Source organism: Mirounga leonina, unplaced genomic scaffold (assembly GCF_011800145.1).
Source record: "Mirounga leonina isolate KUSES-001 unplaced genomic scaffold, KU_Mleo_1.0 Mir_127, whole genome shotgun sequence".
NCBI lineage: Eukaryota > Metazoa > Chordata > Mammalia > Carnivora > Phocidae > Mirounga > Mirounga leonina.
The window spans coordinates 76,025,675-76,047,597 of record NW_023270316.1 but is presented as its reverse complement, the minus strand read 5'-3'; the positions used below and the strand labels follow the sequence as shown (position 1 = coordinate 76,047,597).

The window sequence follows — 21,923 nt, the reverse complement described above, 5'->3', positions numbered from 1 at the left end:
TCCAAGGCACCGGCCCACGCCACGCCACGTGACGCCAGCGCTTCCGGGTCGGGGCCCGAGGCCCTCAGGACGTGAGCACGTCGGCGTCCAGAGGGCAAAAGCGTCGCCCCGCCGCTTCACGGCAGACGCTGCGGTCTTGCGCCCCCGTGTGCCTGGAGTAAGGACCCGCGGAGGTTTAATTCGTCCCTCCCACGTGACTCGAGCGGGACGGACAGTCTCGCTGCAGGGTGAGTTCTTCCAGGAGGAGCAGTGAACGCTCAGTGGACGGCGCCTGAGTGCCTTCCCCGACGGGACAGGGCTGGTGACACTCGTCGACTCTATCGGACTCCACTCTAAACGATGGCTGAAATTAAATAGACGGTGTGGCTGCACCGTATGGTTGTGTGGAACCGACTCCACTACCTATCAGTGAATCTTCCTTTATTTTGACTTGTAAATTTTGTTCTAATAATCTACAATATAAATTTGTAGAGGGAGGGTTTCGCAACCTTCACTCAACCATAGGGGAATGAGAAGATTTGGGGGCAGGAGGCGGAGAGGGAATTGTGATTTGGGGCTTAGGATGGCCAGTGTGGAAAAGGGCCGGGGACTCTGGACAGCCTTAGCCTCCCCTAAATGAATGGAAATTACGCCGCAGTTGGAGCCAGGGCCAGGTTCTTGTCCAGGGTGGGAGGCTTAACCTGGCTCAACTTCAACATCTTCCTCTGCAGAAGGAATCGTGCGAGGTGCCTGCCTCCGCTACCTTCCTGAAGTGCATGCAGATTAAATGAAAGGGTTTAGTTGATAGTAAGGTGTTTTTCTTTTGAGAGACTTCTGTAGGTGGAGAGTGGAAAAAATCAGTAGTTGGGAGAAGGGACTGAGGGGAAGTGAGGCCGCCGAAGCAACCCTCACATTTGCCTGGCCGTCTCACTCCACGCACCTGCCACTTCTTGGGCTCTCACTTTCAGGGTTGAGCGGGATGCTGCAGAATGGCGAATCCACATGGGATGGGCCCCTTGAGAATTGACCCTCCTGCAGACGTGAAGCCAGGTGTGTGGGTATGAGAAGAACCGCCCCCTCCCCCCACCCAGGGAAGTAAACAAGGGAGGGCTGGCTACTGCAGCCTCCAGCCAGCTCCTCAAAATACTGCTCTCCACCTGTTTTTGTTTGTTTTGTTTTTTTAAAGTGGGCTCCACACCCACGGTGGAGCCCAGTGCAGGTCCAAACTCACAACCCTGAGATCAAGACCTGAGCTGAGATCAGGAGTTCAATGCTTCACCCGCTGAGCCACCCAGGCACCCTTCTCTGCCTAGGTTTTATACAGGAACTAGATACCAAGTGATTCTGTTAAATCAGTGTCTGAGTGCAGAGGGCATTGATGGCTGTGGTCTTCTGACCACAGGAGGTTGATTCCTTTGCCTTGGGTGTCAGAGGTGTGACTTGTGCAGTGGACCAAGAACCCAAGTGAACCTTTTTGTTCCCGGGCAATCCACAGTCACGTTTTCTTAAATTGCTTTATTTGAAGTCATTCCAGACCTTTATCTCACCTGAATGTTTGGGCTTAGGGTAAAGCTGTGTTCATTTTAACATTGCCTGTTGGGTTTGAGCAGTCCTCAGAACCTCCTGGAAAGTTCCAGAGAGCCAAAAGTTAAGGCCAGGAGTGGCACATGCTTCCTATAGATAGCTTCTAACCCCCCTCCCTCTCTCCACACCCCCCCAAAAAAAAGTTTCAAATGGAGTTTGTTTTCAGTTTAGCCTGGCAGAGAGGAAAAGCCCAATTGATTGTATGGTAAGTTATGATTTCATTTTCTACTGATTTTTTAAATGAAATATTTTAAATGATTTAAAGTCCCTGAGTCCCTACCTCCATGGTGATTAATATCTATCACATTATTGGTAACTGGTTGGTTCTTAGGGCAGCCACACCACATGACAGACCTAATGCCTGTGTAGCAGACCCTTACAAAGATGTCAGATGTGTCGTGTAAAAAAGAAAATTCATCAATATATTTGACAAAAATCCTTACATATTTTTTTTCTGAGAGCCTTCCTTTAGCCCAGAATGGTTGTCATACAAGGATACCTAACCATTGTAATGCAACATTTAAGCCTAAAATTGTCCTCAGGGGATAATGATTTGTCCTAAATTAACAAGGTATCCGGTGTCTCAGAGAGCCTGGCATAGTTAGACTTTCAAAAACTGCAGTCCAGATTCATCGACAACCAATGAAAAACCATCCCAAATGGCAGATTAGACACACCCAATCCCTGCCAGTCAACTTCATCTTTTTGAAATCCTTAAAATATGTTTTACATCTCATCTTCTATATTTGACCTAAAAAAAATTTTTTTTTATAAAAGCTGGTATCCTCTGTACAATCGTAAATGTGTTTTTTCTTCACGTCTATCTCAACCTATAAAGTTGTGATCCTAAATAGAAAGGAGTGAGCACAGGTATTCTTCGTATTCAGTCCATAACAAAACCAGGCTTTACACTGGGGAGAAATAGCTTAGATTATTACAATTCCAAAAAGCCACAGAAGCCAAAGAATAAGGACACTCTGGCTCAATAAATAAAGTGATCAGTCATGCTACAGCTGAGCATAAGTAGGGCAGCAAGGCAGATGCAGGGACTGGGCTGCAAAATTGAAGGAGACACTCAACTGTCAGGGTCATGCACAGGCTATGTCAGCACCTGAAGGGGGGCGCCTCCTTCAGTGTCACACCCTGGGTGCCTCATTTGCTTCCCCCTAGTCCTGGCTCTGTTCTAGAAGAAACAAGTTAAGGAAGGCCAGTAAAATACCTATAAACAAATTATTTCTGTATCTTTCCAACATTTCCCACAACCAAGTAATTTTTCAATATTTCATTTACAGCAGTGCTGTAAGTTCATAATGTTAATTTACAAAAGTCTCATTTTTCCGAGGGAATGAAGATATCATCACAACTGTGTAGACTTGGTTGGAGTATGGATAGAATGGCTTGAAGTCCCAATTTCTAGAGGCACATCCTGTCAGACAAACTGGCCCAGGATGTGATTTGGAAAATAGTGTAGCTTGAATATGCAGTGAGCTTGCAGCCTTTTGCTTCTTTATTAGTTACTCTTAATTAATAGAAAAGTATACTGAGTTAACTTAGGCATATGTAATCCTTCCAGAATTTTAGAGGCTTGGGACCATATGAAATTATTCCATTCCAGCACTGCTGTACAGTAGGAGACAGGAGCACAGAAAAGCTGAATAAGGTACCCATTTCACATTCCTTTGTCATGGCTGGAACAACCACCCATACACCTCAACTCTTAGTCTTGGGCTTTTTTCTCTACAATCATGCTGCCCCTCTCCTTGGGCCACTGACTACTTAATATTCTTTTGGACAAAAGCAGTAGTAACAATGACAATAACAATAAAAACCCTGCATCAGACTGGCTCATGCAATACAATAGTCCAGAGGTATCTCTGCCTTCAGGGACAGCTGTGTGTAGGGGTCTAAACAATGTCCTGGATTATCTCCAGCCCTGTTTGATTTTGTTTGGGGGCTCAACAGATTAGCTAAATGCATGCCAGCTGAAGTTCTAGCTTCACCTGAAGAAGATCTTGCCTTTTTTTTTCCCCAATAGGCCTTCCAGAGTTGCAGATTACATCTCATTGGCTCTGATTGATAAGGCGCCATTTTGGAAATAGTCACTGTGGCCAGAAGAAGGTGCTGTTCTTATTAGCCAGGCCTGAATCTCACATCCATCGCAGAGTGTAGAGTATACACCGTTTGAAAGACTTGTCTGAAAGTGCACACCAGGATGCTTTTACCAGATGAGAGGGAAGTGGATGGGACGCGTCTGACCAAGAAATATCTGCAGTGGCCTAAAAGGCAAGTTTCTTTTCACCCCACTTTCTTAGTAAATTCATCTCCATCCTCCACTTTCCTCTGTAACTGTTTGGTGTCTCTGTCCAGTAACCTCTTCCTTTTGCATAGCTCATTTAAAAATTTTATAAGGTAAATAGTGAAAAACATCTAATGGAATTCGCCTTGCGAAAGGGTTTTGGTCTCCTTTGAGACCTGTGATCCCTTTTTCCTTCCTTCCTTTTTCTCCCTTTTGGAATGGGACTGTCTATCCTGTGCCTTTCCCACCATTGTATTTTGGAAGCAAATAATGTGTCTGGTTTTGCAGTTTCACAGAGGGAGAGGGATTTCGCCCCAGGATGTGTCACACAATAGATCTTACTTATAACTGACATAAAGGATTTAGATGATGAGATTGGGGACTTTGAGCTGGTGATTTTTAGATGAGATTCTTAGAGTTAGCATTGATGCTGACATTGTTAAGACTGTGGGGGATGTGGGTTGGGGAGAGTGTATTCGGCACTGGGGAAGATCGTGAATTTGGGGGGACCAGAGCAGTCTATTACAGGTTGAACAGTGTCTCCCAAACAGATACATCCAAGTCCTAACCTTTGGTTTCTATGATTGTGACTATTTGGACTCAGGGTCTTTGCAGATGTAATCAGGTTAAAATGAGGTCATAGTAGATTAGGGTGGTCCCTATTCCAAATGACTGGTGTCCTTATCAGAAGAGGGATGCTTGCACACAGGCAGACATGGAGGGAAGACTGCCATGTGCAGATTGGGGTAGAGCTGGATGCTTCCACAAGCCGGGGAATGCCTGGGTCCACCAAAAGCTGGAAGCAGCAAGGTAGAACCCTCCTCAGAGGCTTCTGAGGGAGACTGGTGCTGCTGACACCTTGATTTTAGACTTCTAGCCTCCAGCCCAGTGAGATAATCACTTTCTGTTATTTTAAATTCCCCAGTTTGTGGTACTTTGTTACGGCAGTCCCAGGAACCGAGCGCAGATTCAAGAACTATTTGTTGAGCTGAATGATGATTAAAACCTAGGTTACAAAATAAGCAAAGTATTCCGCAGCTTTCTGGGATGTCTCGTCATCACCTGCTTACAACTTTTATTAGCTACCAAATGGAATGAACATTGGAACACTTCCCTCTCCTTTCTCCCAGTGTCCTCAGAAATTCAGATGAGGGATAAGTCCTGACACACCTCCTTCAAGCACTAAAATGACATCAGAACACGGGTCCCGCAAGAAACATACATGCAAAGCACTTTTCAGATGAGGGGAATGATGAAAAATCGTAAATAAATTATAATAAACAATGCAAGCATTAAGATTTTATTTATTTATATGATTTTTATTTTATTTTTTAAAAGTAATCTCTGCACCCAATGTGGGGTTCCAACTCATGGCCCCAAAATCGAGAGTTGCATGCTTTACCAATTGACCCAGCCAGGCACCCCCAGATTTTATTTTTAAGTGATCTCTACACCCAACATGGGGTTCGAACTCACGACCCTGAGATCAAGAGTCACATGCTCCACCGACTGAGCCAGCCAGGCGCCCCAATGCAAGCATTTTTAAACTTACTGTTGGAAACAATAATATAAGTCACATAAAATCAGCTTTGGGAATAACTGTCGTATTGTTGCCCCTCTATGATTATTACAATAATGAGAATGATTCATAGAGCAGAATCATCTGAGAACATGTCCAGCAAGCCAGCTCCGAGGGGTGGGGAGGCAGGTCCCTACACACCTCCCCATCACTGGCTGCTGAACAGAAGGAAGCCTGTGAAAGTCGTGTCATCATCCTCATCTGCAAACAAGCCGTTAAACCTCTCCCCTCCTGTGGCCTGCATCCACACCTCGTCCCCCAGCTTCAGCGGCAGCACCATGCCACCCGATGCCTGGTCCTCAGAGCTCATGTAACCGTCCTTGGTGTTCAGTATTTTCACCCCATTTTTGACCAAAGATACCTGAACATTCCTGGAGAAAACCGTGATGTGGTAGGTGAAGTAATAGACCCCGGTAATGTGGCAAGTGAACTTCCCCGTGGCTATGTCGTAATGATTGAACTCATTATACAGGATCTTATCAAATTTAATGGGCACATCTGAAGTAGGAAACTTGCTCAGTACCGTGAGCCCCACCGTGAAAGCACTTTTGGGCAAGACTGGAGTCTCGCCAGTTTTCCCTTTCTCGCCTCGGTCCCCTTTCCAGCCTCTCATTCCCCGGACTCCTGGATCTCCCTGGGGTCCCAGGGGCCCAACATCTCCCTTGGGTCCAGGCTTCCCAATGGGGCCCATGGGGCCAGGTAGACCCATTGGGCCTGAAGGCCCAGTGCTGCCTTTTAGCCCTTCTGGGCCGGTGGGCCCCACACTGCCTTTATCCCCCTTTTGCCCTTGAGGGCCAGTCTCTCCCCTGAGGCCCTTCTCTCCCATGGGACCAACAAATCCCTTTGGCCCATGTTTCCCTGGGGGTCCTTGTGAGCCGTGATCGCCTTTGACGCCTTTGGCTTCAACTTTTCCATCTGCTCCTAGGTGGAAAAAGAGAGAATAAAAGAAAAGATGATTTGTGAAACATCAACTTCTAAAACTAACTTTGGCTTTTCCATTGGTGAGCATACATATGAAATAAAGCAGTGCCCAGTATCAGTAGATGCTCGGGGTCTGAACATTAATTTACTCCTAAATTGAGTGCACAGCGTACACACACACACACACACACACGTGTGTGGCTGCAAAACACCTTCTGACTCCTGTCTACTGTGTTAGTGTTGGGGTTCACATTCGAAATTACAGCTCTTTACCATCACAGCCTAGTCTTTGACCACTAAGCAATGCCAAGCCTTGAGAACACATCTTTGGAAGAGGGAAGACCGTCCAAAGGCAGATGAACTGACAACTCAGCCCCAGTTCTGTGACATCCCCTACAAAGCTGCTCACGGGAGTGAGCACAGAATAAAGTCTTCCTAAAGTGTGGCAGTCACCGCTCTCTGCTGCCCACTGTATCGACTGTCTCACGCTGGTCCTCACTGCGCACACGTTCTCGGTGCTTCCCTGTCTCCTCCTCCCCGACTGGACAGCAGTGGTTATGAGCACAGAGTCCGGAGTTAAATGCCAGGATTCCATCCTGCCTCCTCTACGGAGGCACAATGCGATGTTAGGCAAGCTGATGAGCCACCTACACCTCTGTTCCCTCGTCTGTAAAATTGGGATAATGATACTACCTCATGTATAGCCTGTCATATTGAGTCAGTACGTGAAAAGCACTTAGAACACCCTAGCACAAAGTGAGCATTATTTGTGTTTGCTCTTGTGACTATTCTCTCTCCCCATCAGTCGCAACTACCGGAGCCCTCTTTACCCCTCAGGGCCCAATTCCAGTGCCACCTTCTCCATGCAGTCTTGCCAGAAGCCCTGAGTCAGAATTTAATGTCACTCCTCAATCTTCATCCACTAACCCAGGCTTCAGCAAACCATGGCCCGTGAGCCAAATCCAGCCTCCCACCTGTTTGTATGGCCCACAAGCTAAGAATGGTTTGCATTTTTAAATGGTCACAAATAATATTCGACAATACATGAAAATTATATAAGATTCAGATTTCAGTTTTCATAGAGTTTCACTAGAACACAGCCCCGCTTACTTATGTAGCATCCTTGGCTGCTTTTCATGACAGTTGTGCCCGAGACCGCATGGCCTGAGAAGCTGAAATTACTTACAGTCTTTCCCTTTACAGAAAAAGAATCACAAGCTCCTGGAGAGCAAGAGCCATGTTGCCCTATTGTTAGATCGTCCTCAGAGCCTAGCAAAGGACTTGTCCTTGGTGAGCACCAAATGGTTATTAAGTCATCGGTGGCTCAGAATTAGAGCATGGTAAAATGGAACACAATTTCTGACCTCGCTCTCCTTTCTGTCCATTCATTCCATCCTTCCCTGGACCACCAGGATGTCCTGGTTCTCCTAGGTGGAAGAGAAGAAAACAGACAAGAGTTAAAATTCCAATTCCACATTTCCTAGACATTGGTCTCAATCGGGGGTGTAGACCAGAGAGTCCTGGGTGTGTGGCCGGCCCTGACACACACACTGCCCCTCACAGAAGGCAGACGTGAGTGAGCACCAGGGGTGTGGAGTTGTGTACAAGAAGTGAATTATGAGATGAACTGGGTGGACCTCCCAAGCATCCAGCTCTGGGAAGGCAGAACAGGAAAGGAATATGTGCACAGATGATCACAATTACATCTTTCTCTTGTGAGGGTAACTCGGGTAGTGACTGATCATTGGAGGTACTGGGTGGCCTTCTCACTTCTCCTTTTCTGTCACTCTTGCATAGAGTGGAATGGAAGGTTCACTAGCCTCCTATAAAAACACAGATGATTATGGTTACCTGGCAATATTTGGGATGGAAGGGAGGATTCTGGAAGGATCCAGCACTTTAGAGTGGTAGTAAATGTCACTGATCAAGTTGCCATGGCAGACGCCATTGGGAACATCAGGCGAGTGAGGTTTTGCCTACCACACATCAGTTTTGAACTCAGAGCAGGCAACCCCGAGCTCCAACTTCCCATGTTATAAGTTAACATCTCTAGAATCAAAGGCAGTTCTTGCTGTAAGGAAAGAGAGTGGAAGCAAAAGATGAAGGAGTCATGAAGTCAGAGTTGTATCCTGTGCATGTACACACACATATGCACACACGTGTGCACCCACATCCACACATACATGCACACTGTGGTCCCAGTAGGAGGCTAAAAGAATGGATTTCATTGACATTGAGGTTTTGCCATCAACTTGGACTGGGCTTTTTACTACCCAGAAATAAGACTGGTCCAATGCCAAAAAGTGGCGTGGACTCCCTGGAGATGTTACCCCTTGGAGATCCCCAGAGTAGATTTGCAGGGCAATGGTTGGAGAGATGGTTGGTGACCGTCTCCTTCATCCAGCCCACCGAACAAATCCCTTGGATCACCAAATGCCACAAACAGGGAGACACCTAGAAACACCTAGACTTTCCTTCATCTGTACAGCGGACTTCCCATAAGTAATTTGTTCTAATACTCATTTCTCCAGATTAACAAAGACTTTTTAAAAATCCATATGCCAACAGCATTTGCTGGCAAAGCACTAATTTTAGTCCATCTTGAAGTTGCTTTCTCTGTATTATTTCAACCACTGTTAATATAGCCAGAGGAATGTCTAATCTTCTGATACGATTATAAAATATCAAGAAGCCTTCTAAATGTTCATTATTAAGTTTAGTGAAGTTTTCATACTATAACGTATAGCTGAGGAAAAATGACAGTCGTTTGTGGTCAAATTCCACAAAGAGTCCTGAAATGTCTAATTGGGGGTGCTTCTATTAATAACTGACATCTCACAGTACAGTTTACAGTGAGGATGAGGTTCATCTTAATGAATATAAATGTAAATTCATATGTCCAGACTCCTAAAATTTCTAGGTTTTTGTCAGACTTCTTGTCAGATCTGATTAGTTCATCATTGATTTCTCCTACTCATGTACAGTTGAAGAGTTCACACTAAGGAGACAGATGACAGCTCTCCTATTTTCATGGGATTCTTTAATGTTTGCATTATCAAGTCAACCTTCAATCTTCAGTTTCTCTGCAGAAGTATTTCAGGCACCCATCTGTTTGTGATAGTTTGATAGGACAATTTGAAAATCCCTTGGGCTGGGCCGTAACCACAATATGCCACAGTACACTGATGGACAGAGTGTGTGAGGGCACAGGACATATTTCAGGCCTCAAATGACACGGGTCCATCTGCAAAGGGACCAAGTGAAGCCACCCAAGCCAATTCACATATTAAATATTTTTAAAGCTCAATTTTTTTCTTCATCTAAATTTATCTTTTAAAATGCCAGTAGTAGGGGCGCCTGGGTACCTCAGTTGGTTAAGTGTCCGACTCTTGATTTTGGCTCAGGTCATGATCTCAGGGTCCTGGGATTGAGCCCCATGTTGGGCTCTGTGCTCAGCAGGGAGTCTGCTTGAGATTCTCTCTCTCTCTCCTTCTGCCCCTCCCCCACTGACTCATTTTTCTCTAAGTAAATAAATCTTTAAAAATAAATAAATAAAATGTCAGTAGTAGTTTTGATGTTTTCTCTCTGCACTGAGATAGATCAGTCTGCGTATGTCTCAGGTATGTGACCCTATGGTGGACCCAGGCTCAAGAACCCCATTCAAGAACCAAGCCTATCAGTTCGTGTTATGGAAACCACTCACATATCCTGGCTTTTGCAAATCTCCTTCCTAGAGGCTGGATCCTGTCCCCAAATTCCCAAACCCTGGGGCAGGCCCCAACACAGGGCATACACACCTGAGTACCGCTGTGTGGCTTCAGTTACCGTCTACTTTTGTTTTCTCTGTCACTCCATGTCACCTGCCTCACTGCGTGACAAGGCATTAACTCTTCCCTGCACTGCAGCCGGGTGCTCTCTGCTAAATATTTAGCAGTCAGATTTCTCTATAGGCCCCGTGTGCCAAAGACCCACCATCCCTGCCATCTGAGGCAGAAACATCTATAACATCATATACTCCTGAAGACGGCCTGCAGTATCAGAGGTGATGGCTAACAGTTGTCCCCTCTAGATGAGGACGTCCGTGGAGGGGGGCCCTGTTGGTCTGCTCCTGCACTGTCGCCCAGAATCTGACCTGGAGCAGGATCTCGGCCACTGCTTTCTGGGCAAGGGCTGCACAAATGAAGGAGGGGGGAGCGGGCAGGTGATGGCTACACTCGTGATGAATGAATGAATGATCTCAGAGGAACAGAGGGGTAAACACAAGGGCAGCTGAAGGCCGCCCGGTGCTGAGTACCTGCCTCGCCCTTGTCACCCTTTGCGCCATCTCGTCCATCTCTCCCAGGCAAACCATTGTGACCAGGATTCCCAGGGATGCCAGGGTGCCCTTGCCTGCACGTGTCCTGTGAGTTCACATTTCCCGTGCAGATTCCAGTGACAAGCAGGAGCAACCAGATCCTCATGGTTCAGATGACGGAGCTGAACTGCAAGAGGGAAACAAAGACCAAAAGGAGAAGCCTTTGTTGCTGGGGCCACAGACACACCCTCTCTTCCTTGCTGTGGGACCTGGACCCAGCCTGAGTCAGCCTTGGACAGAATGGTCAGGGCAGATAAGGGCAGGACCTGGTAGCAGACAAGCTGCTTGCAATCAGAGAGCCATTGTTCAGGGACGCCTGGGTGGCTCAGTTGGTTAAGCGTCGGCCTTCAGCTTGGGTCACGATCCTGGAGTCTTGGGATCGAGCCCCGCATCGGGCTTCCTGCTCAGTGGGAAGCCTGCTTCTCCCTCTGCCTCTCCCCCATTTGTGCTCTCTAATAAATAAAATCTTAAAAAAAAAAAAAAAAAAGGAAGAAGAAGCAGAAGGCCATTGTTCTTGGAAGGAACACATGTGACCGGGACTGCTTTTAATGGTGAGTGGTCGAGGAGAAAGCCAAGTTCCAGGTCAGATACTTCCATTTATCACTCTACTTTGGGTAAACCACTTTTCAGAGCCAGAGAAGAGATTAATACCTGTCTCCCAGGACTGCTGTAAAAACCAAATTTGATCACAATGTGCATGAAAGCACGTTTTCACTAGGAAAGCAAGCTCTGGCAGCTACTTGTACACCCGTGTTCATAGCAGCCTTATTCACAGTAGCCCGAAGTTGCAAACAACCCATGTGTCCACGGACACATGACTGGTTGTACAGAACGTGATATACACAGTGGACTATTACTCAGCCTTAAAAAGGAAGGAAATTCTGACACATCCTACACCAGGGATGAACTTAAGGACTTTATGCTAAGTGAAATCAGCCAGACACAATAGGACCAGTATGGTATGATTCCACTCGTATGAGGCCCCCAGAGTGGTCACATTCACAGAAACAGAAAGTAGAATGGTAGAGGCAGCATCCAGGGGAGGGGGACTGGGAGCTCGTGTTCAAAGGGGACGGTTTCAGTTTGGGAAGATGAAAAAGTTCTGGAAGTGGATGGTGGGGACAGTTGAACAATGTGAACATCCTTAATGCCACTGAAGTGGACACTTAAAAATGGCTAAAGTGGTAAATTTTATGTCACGTCTGTTTTACCACAATAAAAAAAAAAATGGAATGAAAAAGTATAAACGTTCCAAGCAGTCCTACTATGATCAGATGTGTTCTTTGAGTTAAGCTTTTGTTTCTCTGGGAGACTGCTGCGAAGGGCACGCACACATGCACCACAGGGCACCCCGTTTGTGAAGCACACTTGCACGTCCTCTCCCAAGTTCCTGATTTGCTTTCCAACCCCATCAGGAGCGAAGGCAGTGCTGCGTGGTGAAGTTTGCAGTGAGATCTGAAGGAGCAGAGCAGCTAATTAGACCAAGTGTTCTAGACAAAGGGAACACTCAGGCAAGACCCTAGGCTAGTGTGCACACAGGATTCAGGGACCCTCCCGACGACATCAAATCTCCCCAGGGAGGGGCATGGCATCCCTCTCTTTCATGACACCATAGTATGGGGTTGCATCTGTTCATGTCATTGTAGGGCTAAAAATCTGGCTCTCCATCTGACTGTGTTTTCCTTCTTATTGTATTCCAGTTCTCAGTATTAAGCCTGGAACCGTGTGTTAAATAAATATGTGTCAAATGAAATGAATGTGTGGTAGCAGGTATCTTAGGACATAGAAAAATAATAACACAAGGCTAGTGCAACAGGTCAGAATTCAGACTCTCATACAGTGCTGAAGGCAATGGACATCTGCCCAGGACTTCAGAAAGCTAAAGAGAAAAGACATCTTAAACCCAGTGATCTCATCCCGAAAATTCTTCTTAATAATCCAGAATCTGTGTGCTAACGATATTAACCACAGCCTTATTTGTAATAGTGAAAAAGGGCATACCACATAACGCGTAACAGTAAATGGTTCATAAGTAGAATATCATGTAACCACTGTAATAATTATGTAGTTCATGTAGAAATATGTAAAAGATCTACGTTGTGTTGAATTTTCAAAAAGTAGACTAAAATGCATGTACGGGATGCCTGGGTGACTCAGTTGGTTAAGCGTCTGCCTTCAGCTCAGGTAATGATCCCAGGATCCTGGGATCCAGTCCTGCATCAGACTCCTTGCTTAGTGAAGGGCCTGCTTCTCCCCTGCTTGTGCTCTCTCTCTGACAAATAAATAAAATCTTTAAAAAAAAAAATGCAGATCTATCCACAGAGACCTAGCAGGCCAGAAAAGACTGGCATGATATATCCAGAGCACTAAACGAGAAAAATATGCAGCCAAGAATACGATATCCAGCTAGGCTGTCATTGAAAATAGAAGGAGAGATAAAAAGCTTCCAGGACAAACAAAAATTAAGGGAATTTGCAAACACGAAACCAGCCCTACAAGAAATATTGAAAGGGGTCCTCTAAGCAAAGAGAGAGCCTAAAAACAACATAGACCAGAAAGGAAAACAGCAATATACAGTAACAGTCACCTTACAGGCAATACAATGGCACTAAATTCCTATTTTTCAATAGTTACCCTGAATGTAAATGGGCTAAATGCCCCAGACACAGGCTATCAGATTGGATTAAAAAACAAGACCCATCGATATGCTGCCTGCAAGAGACTCATTTTAGACCCAAAGACACACCCAGATTGAAAGTGAGGGGGTGGAAAACCATTTACTATGCTAATGGACATCAAAAGAAAGCTGGGGTGGCATTCCTTATATCAGACAAATTAGATTTTAAGCCAAAGACTATAATAAGAGATGAGGAAGGACACTATATCCTACTTAAAGGTTCTAACAAGAAGATCTAACAATTGTAAATATCTATGCCCCTAACATGGGAGCGGCCAATTATATAAGGCAATAATAACAAAAGCAAAGAAACACATTGACAACAATACAGTAATAGTGGGGGACTTTAACACCCCCCTCACTGAAATGGACAGATCATCTAAGCAAAAGATCAACAAGGAAATAAAGACTTTAAATGACACACTGGACCAAATGGACTTCACAGACATATTCAGAACATTCCATCCCAAAGCAACAGAATACACATTCTTCTCTAGTGCCCATGGAACATTCTCCAGAATAGATCACATCCTAGGTCATAAATCAGGTCTCAACCGGTACCAAAAGATTGGGATCATTCCCTGCCTATTTTCAGACCAAAATGCTTTGAAACTAGAACTCAATCACAAGAGAAAAGTTGGAAAGAACTCAAATACATGGAGGCTAAAGAGCATCCTACTAAAGAATGAATGGGTCAACCAGGAAATTAAAGAAGAATTAAAAAAAATTCATGGAAACCAATGAGAATGAAAACACAACTGTTCAAAATCTTTGGGATGCAGCAAAGGCAGTCCTAAGAGGAAAATATATAGCAATACAAGTCTTTCTCAAGAAACAAGAAAGGTCTCAAGTACACAACCTAACCCTACACCTAAAGGAGCTAGAGAAAAAACCAGCAAATAAAGCCTAAACCCAGCAGGAGAAGAGAAATAATAAAGATCAGAGCAGAAATCAATGAAATAGAAACCAAAAGAACAGTAGAACAGATCAACGAAACTAGGAGCTGGTTCTTTGAAAGAATTAACAAGATTGATAAAGCCCTGGGCAGACTTATCAAAAAGAAAAGAGAAATGACCCAAATCAACAAAATCATGAATGAAAGAGGAGAGATCACAACCAACACCAAAGAAATACAAACAATTATAAGAACATGTTATGAGCAACTCTATGCCAGCAAATTAGATAACCTGGAAGAAATGGATGCATTCCTAGAGATGTATCAACTACCAAAACTGAACCAGGAAGAAATAGAAAACCTGAACAGACTTATAACCACTAAGGAAATTGAAGCAGTCATCCAAAATCTCCCAACAAACAAAAGCCCAGGGCCAGATGGCTTCCCAGGGGAATTCTACCAAACATTTAAAGAAGAATTAATACCCATTCTTCTGAAACTGTTCCAAAAAATAGAAATGGAAGGAAAACTTCCAAACTCATTTTATGAGGCCACCATTACCTTGATCCCCAACCAGAGAAAGACCCCATCAAAAAGGAGAATTACAGACCATATCCTTGATGAATATGGATGCAAAAATTCTCACCAAAATACTAGCCAATAGGATCCACAGTACATTAAAAGGATTATTCACCATGACCAAGTGGGATTTATCCCTGGGCTGCAAGGTTGGTTCAACATCCGCAAATCAATCAACGTGATACAATACATTAACAAAAGAAAGAACAAGAATCATATGATCCTCTCAATAGATGCAGAAAAAGCATTTGACAAAGTATAGCATCCTTTCTTGATCAAAACTCTTCAGAGTATAGGGATAGAGGGTACAGACCTCAATATCGTAAAAGCCGTCTATGAAAAACCTACAGTGAATATCATTCTCAATGGGGAAAAACTGAGAGCTTTCCCCCTAAGGTCAGGAACACAGCAGGGATGCCCACTATCACCACTGCTATTCAACATAGTATTAGAAGTCCTAGCCTCAGCAATCAGACAACAAAAAGAAATCAAAGGCATCCAAATCGGCAAAGAAGTCAAACTCTCACTCTTTGCAGATGATATGATACTTTATGTGGAAAACCCAAAAGACTCCCCCCCAAAACTGCTAGAACTCATAGAGGAATTCAGTCAAGTGGCAGGATATAAAACCAATGCACAGAAATCAGTGGCATTCCTATACACCAACAACAAGACAGAAGAAAGAGAAATTAAGGAGTCGATCCCATTTACAACTGCACCCAAAACCATAAGATACCTAGGAATAAATCTAACCAAAGAGGCAAAGAATCTGTACTCAGAAAACTATAAAATACTCATGAAAGAAATTGAGGAAGACACAAAGAAATGGAAAAATGTTCCATGCTCATGGATTGGAAGAACAAATATTGTGAGGATGTCAGTGCTACCTAGAGAAATCTACACATTCAATGCAATCCCCATCAAAATACCATCCACTTTTTTCAGAGAAATGGAACAAATAATCCTAAAACTTGTGTGGAGCCAGAAAAGACCCCGAATAGCCAGAGGAATGTTGAAAAAGAAAAGCAAAGCTGGTGGCATCACAATTCCGGACTTCCAGCTCTATTACAAAGCTGTCATCATCAAGACAGTATGGTACTGGCACAAAAACAGGCACATAGATCAATGGAACAGAATAGAGAGCCCAGAAATGGACCCTCAACTGTATGGTCAACTCATCTTTGACAAAGCAGGAAAGAATGTCCAATGGAAAAAAGACAGTCTCTTCAACAAATGGTGTTGGGAAAATTGGACAGCCACATGCAGAAGAATGAAACTGGACCATTTCCTTACACCACACACAAAAACAGACTCTAAATGGTTGAAAGACCTAAATTTGAGACAGGAGTCCATCAACATTCTAAAGGAGAACACAGGCAGCAACCTCTTCGACCTCGGCTGCAGCAACTTCTTCCTAGAAACATCACCAAAGGCAAGGGAAACAAAGGCAAAAATGAACTGTTGGGATCTCATCAAGATAAAAAGCTTCTGCACAGCAAAAGAAACAGTCAACAAAACCAAAAGACAACCGACAGAATGGGAGAAGATACTTGCAAATGACATATCAGATAAAGGGCTAGTATCCAAAATCTATAAAGAACTTCTTAAACTCAACACCCAAAGAACAAATGATCCAATCAAGAAATGGGCAGAAGACAGGAACAGACATTTTTCCAAAGAAGACATCCAAATGGCCAAAAGACCCATGAAAAAGTGCTCAACGTCGCTCGGCATCAGGGAAATTCAAATCAAAACCTCAATGAGATACCACCTCACACCAGTCAGAATGGCTAAAATTAACAAGTCAGGAAATGACAGATGTTGGCGGGGATGTGGAGAAAGGGGAACCCTCCTACACTGTTGGTGGGAATGCAAGCTGGTGTAACCACTCTGGAAAACAGTATGGAGGTTCCTCAAAAAGTTGAAAATAGAGCTACCATAGGATCCAGCCATTGCAGTACTGGGTATTTACCCAAAGATACAAATGTAGGGATCTGAAGGGGTACGTGCACCCTGATGTTTATAGCAGCAATGTCCACAATAGCTGAACTGTGGAAAGAGCCAAGGTGTCCATCGACAGATGAATGGATAAAGAAGATGTGGTACATATATATATATATATATATAATGGAATATTATGCAGCCATCAAAAGGAATGAGATCTTGCCATTTGCAACGATGTGGATGGAACTGGAGGGTGTTATGCTGAGCGAAATAAGTCAATCAGAGAAAGACAAGTATCGTATGACCTCACTGATATGAGGAATTCTTAATCTCAGAAAACTGAGGGTTGCTGGAGTGGGGGGTGGGGTGGGAAGGATGGGTGGCTGGGTGATAGACACTGGGGAGGGTATGTGCTATGGTGAGCACTGTGAATTGTGCAAGACTCTTGAATCACAGATCTGTACCTCTGAAACAAATAATGCAATATATGTTAAGGAAAAAAAAAAAGAAGATAACAGGAGGGGAAGAATGAAGGGGGGGATATCGGAGGGGGAAATGAACCATGAGAGACGATGGACTCTGTAAAACAAACTGAGGGTTCTAGAGGGGAGGGGGGTGGGAGGATGGGTTAGCCTAGTGATGGGTATTAAAGAGGGCACATTCTGCATGGAGTACTGGGTGTTACACGCAAACAATGAATCATGGAACACTACATCAAAAACTAACGATGTAATGTATAGTGATTAACATAACAATAAAAAAGTTTTTTGAAAAATGCCATGCACATGATGAGGGTACCTATGTAATTATGTGTTAGTAGTGACAAAAACTAGAAGCACGTATAGCCAAGTGAACATAGTTGCTTTAGAATTGTGGGGTTATGGGAGTTTTTCCTTTTTAAAAAATGGTTGTTTTTTTTTTTTAAAGATTTTATTTATTTATTTGACAGAGAGAGACACAGCAAGAGCAGGAACACAAGCAGGGGGAGTGGGAGAGGGAGAAGCAGGCTTCCCGCGGAGCAGGGAGCCCTATGCGGGGCTCAATCCCAGGACCCTGGGACCATGACCTGAGCCGAAGGCAGTCGCTTAACGACTGAGCCACCCAGGCGCCCTAAAAAATGTTTTTTTGCCGTGTCTATTAAAATATTTCTAGATCTATATATTTAAAACCAGCTAGACTTGTCATCCAAAGGACTATATCGCCATCTTATGGAAGCCTCTAAATATCACAGGGTCCACTTTGATGCAAATAAAGTAATTTTGAAAAAGGAAATACAGCTGTTTCCCTTTGAAGTCACACACTTACGCCATTTCAGGAAATTCAGTTGTTTTTTTAGAGCCAAATTCCATAAATAATCTACACCATCCTCTTCTATTTAACTCAGAAGTGACTGGTAGTAGTCGAATGTAAATGGCCCAGACCAACCTCTGTTAAGGGGTCTAATTGTTCCTTTTTCATTTTTAAAAAACGTGTGTTACAATTATTCCAATAATACAAAGATCACAAGATCATAAAGGTGTCAAATTAAGATAAACTCCGTTTTGTCCTCCAACTAGAGAAGAACCAAGATAAAAGCAAGCATTCAGGGGCCCCTGGGTGGCTCAGTCCTTAAGCATCTGCCTTTGGTTCAGGTCGTGGTCCCAGGGTCCTGGGATCGAGCCCCGCATCGGGCTCCTTGCTCAGTGGGAAGCCTGCTTCTCCCTTTCCCACCCCACTGCTTGTGTTGTCTCTCTCTGTCAAATAAATAAATAAAATCTTAAAAAAAAAAAAAGCAAGCATTCATCCTTCCGTAATTTCTTTCTCTAGTTTTGTGTACTTGCTTCTTTCACATGCCGAGTACGTAGGCAACCTTCAACAAATGATTTTGAATAACTGAATAGGCTTTGCTCCCAAATAAGTAGTGAAATAAGTGATGGCACTGTCTCTGTAAGAAAACTGAAATGAGGGACCTGAGGGCTTGCACAAGGAACGCCTATAGTAAACATTATATTAATATGTTACTTATAAAAATAAAAAGTTACATTTGTTGTCTCAGATGCTAAGCCCACGTCTTGACTAGCGCAAGGCTCCTGCTGTCAAAGTGTGAGCACTCACCCAAAGTGAGGGAGGTTTGTGGCCATGTGCAGTCACCCAATCGTCAGAGTAGCTGAGCATTCCCTCGATATACAGCCCTTCAGGCAACAGATTAAAAAACTGAAAATAGTCACTGCCTCAGACAGATCCATATAAGCCTGCGAATCATAGAGAATAGAGGCAATCCTTCTGTTGAACGTCAAGTTCATGGGGCGAAGGACCCTGGCATTCTGCTGTGATCTCATAAACCTGACCTGCTGACACGGTTCAGGGCAGAGGCACACAGACTGCAAAGGGCTTTGGAGTTAGACCCCCCACCCCCTCAATAGTTCCTTACTTAGTTCCTGATTTCTAGGTTGTTTCTCCTATGCTGGACCTAGATTTCTCCCTCACTCCTGAATTTCTTGATAAAATGTTAGTTTACTGAAAGACCTGCCAGAGGCCGGCTGAGCAATCTGTAGTGGGTGTCCCAGCCTCTGAGCCTCCGCGTCTGTGCAGCGAATCCAAGGGCTGAAACAAGCCCTAACGTCCCTCCCACATTCGACAGTTTAAGGATTTAAACATTACAAGATGATTCCTTGTCAAATATTTTCTACCACATGCCCTACGCATTGTACACTCCATGTATGTCTTCTTCAGCATACGTGGAGGGGCTTGTTTTTAAGCTACGCCTTGTAAATTAGTATTTACATAAATATATAAAAACGTAACACCGAAATTTGTGCCAAATAATCTACCAGCTTCTCTAGAAAGCTCTCTCGAAAAGTCTGCTATTCTGACAAGGTTTTCTACAGCGCCTTCCCTCCTCCCAGGCAGTGTGCAATGTTCCGGCAGAAGACTTTCAAAATCTGCTTTTATCTCCTGTCCACTCTCTTCCTCAAGAATGAATTTTGAACCCAAAACTCTGTAGGATCTGCCTATTTTTGCAAACAATTAAGCAGGATCATCACACACCAAAAATGGAAGAGCGGTCTTCGGACTCTGATGCCTTAAACCGAATTTAAAGAAATTGTTTCCTACTGCACTTACCTGACCCCCAGGGCTGCAGGCTGCACCCAGGTGCTGCACAAACCAGGAATCAAGGGCTAACCAAATAAAATCATGCCTTCCTGCCATACAATTCCCTAGTGGGTTTAGCTGCAAAACAGCAGGAAGGGGAGGGAACAGAGTAAGGCACAAGATGTCTTGGAAGAACTTCAAAAATTGCAGCCACACTTGCTTGAGTCAGGTAGCATCTTCTACTGGTGCCGGTTCAGAAAACTTAGCTCCTTTCCCCCGTCCTTTTTAATAAAGGGAGAGAAAGCATGGTGCACTTTCGAGTAGTCTGGAAGAAGGAATCCACACTGCAGGTGTCTTTCCGGAAAGTGATGTTTATGCCTTTGCTTCAGCGGCTTCCCTGCTGACCTTGGGCCAATTACGAGCCAACAGGACAAAACCGAAGATGAACAGATTATTTGAATTCCCGGACCATTGGAATGGACATCATTTAACTAGATCTCTCAAACTTCTGTGTAGACCCTTTGATTTTAGACACTTGTGTACATTAGAATTTCATGCTCGTCTCTACACACACACACACACACACACACACACACCATCGGCCATTGAGAGAAGCATGGTGCGATGATTTTTTTGATGCCATATAATCATTAATTTTTAATTTTTCCCGATCAGAGTCTATGAACATGGATCTCAAACTTAAAAATAGCATCAGGAGAACAAATGTACTCAACGCTGTGTTGAGAACCAACTCAGAGAACCTAGTCGGATTGCAGAGGCCACACAGAGAACGGGGTATGAAGGGTGTAGGGCAAGTCCCCCTGAACAGAGGCAACACCCTTTCTACTCACCATGCCTCAAAGTCCTCATCTGGACCGCAGGCAAAGCAGTCCCAACGTCCCAGGGAAGTGGCAGGATTTAATTCGGTGACCGGAGTCAAGGCGGTCTCTCTCCCACCATCCCATGGCAGGCGCACCTCTTGATCCCTGAAGGCACCCAGACACCTTCAGTCCTTTCTCAGAGGGAGGGAGCAGCAGGCTTTGCCCTGCTGACAATTCCTTTCTGCTTTTGCTGTCCCTGCCCTGCCCCATGTCCTCATCTCCAGGCTTCTTCCCTGTTTTCTTCCTCTACCTGGTCACCCTCTGGGGGTGTTCCGAGGTCAATCCCCTCCTTCAGCTGTCTGCTCTCTGCTTCCTTTCCACCTGCCTCTCCCGCGCTCACCTCTCTCTGGAGCTGCACACAGCATTGCACCCACGGGTGGGACCAGACGGTCACACGGGTCCCGCCATCCCAGCTGTTCTTTTCTGAATCCATCAATGGTGTCAGCACCCAGCCATCAACCCCGCCGTCACCCCAAGGCAGAACTTGAGAGCCACATCTCCTCCCAACGGCCTGTGTGACGGGCCATGGCTGGCAGCCTTCACAGCTAGCCTCCCCTCCTTTCCCACTGTCTCTTTGCTGGACACGGTCTCCCAAGTCATCTCCTGCCTCTGGTTTTAAAGCCACCCTTTCCTCTGCCACTGGCCTGAGCTCCAGAGCAAATTTGGGCACAGCTTTCCTTGCCTTCAATTCTCTGCCTACAAAATGAAGTCCCAGCACCTCATCCTGGTTGGCAGGCCCTTTGGGATCCAGCTTCCACCACTGTGGCTTCTCATACACCTCGTGGCATGTTGATTCAAGCAACACACGCAGGGGCCCTGCCGTGCTGGGTTAGCCCTCCAGGATGCCTCCTGGGCCACCTTCCTGCCCTGACACCAGATGAGAGGACTCAGCTCCTCGAAGGCCATAGGCCGTAACTTGAACACACCCCTAGTGTTGCATAATCCACGCTGAATTTTCATCACACCTTTCTGTGCCTGCCTCCCTCTCTGACCACGTGCTCCTTTGGAGGATTACCCATTTCAGCTTGCCTCCTGAATGCACAGGGCAGGTGGCTGTCATGCAAGGCCCTCTCCCCCTCAGCTCTTCTAGAAAGTTTCACTACCCTCTTTTCACCCCTTCCTCCACAGGGCACCAGCTTGGTCCCTGGAAGCCACCCTGGAG

General features: G+C 44.9%; 1 protein-coding gene across 5 annotated transcripts; it reads right to left on the bottom strand.

Moving 5' to 3' along the window:
• Positions 1–5,304: 5,304 nt before the first annotated feature.
• Positions 5,305–20,880, bottom strand: LOC118009579 (complement C1q and tumor necrosis factor-related protein 9A). 5 transcript variants are annotated; one of them, XM_035003684.1, is made up of 4 exons: positions 19,911–20,218; positions 10,654–10,840; positions 7,724–7,786; positions 5,305–6,353 (listed from the first exon to the last, which is right to left on the bottom strand). In XM_035003684.1, the coding sequence occupies exons 2-4, from the start codon at positions 10,817–10,819 to the stop codon at positions 5,587–5,589; spliced, it is 996 nt and encodes a 331-aa protein (XP_034859575.1). In that variant the 5' UTR covers positions 10,820–10,840; positions 19,911–20,218; the 3' UTR covers positions 5,305–5,586. The 5 variants fall into 5 exon arrangements, with proteins under 5 accessions (XP_034859575.1, XP_034859573.1, XP_034859570.1 ...); XM_035003682.1 differs by lacking the exon at positions 19,911–20,218 and adding an exon at positions 20,732–20,880 and having other exon boundaries at positions 5,306–6,359; XM_035003679.1 differs by having other exon boundaries at positions 5,306–6,359.
• Positions 20,881–21,923: the final 1,043 nt, after the last annotated feature.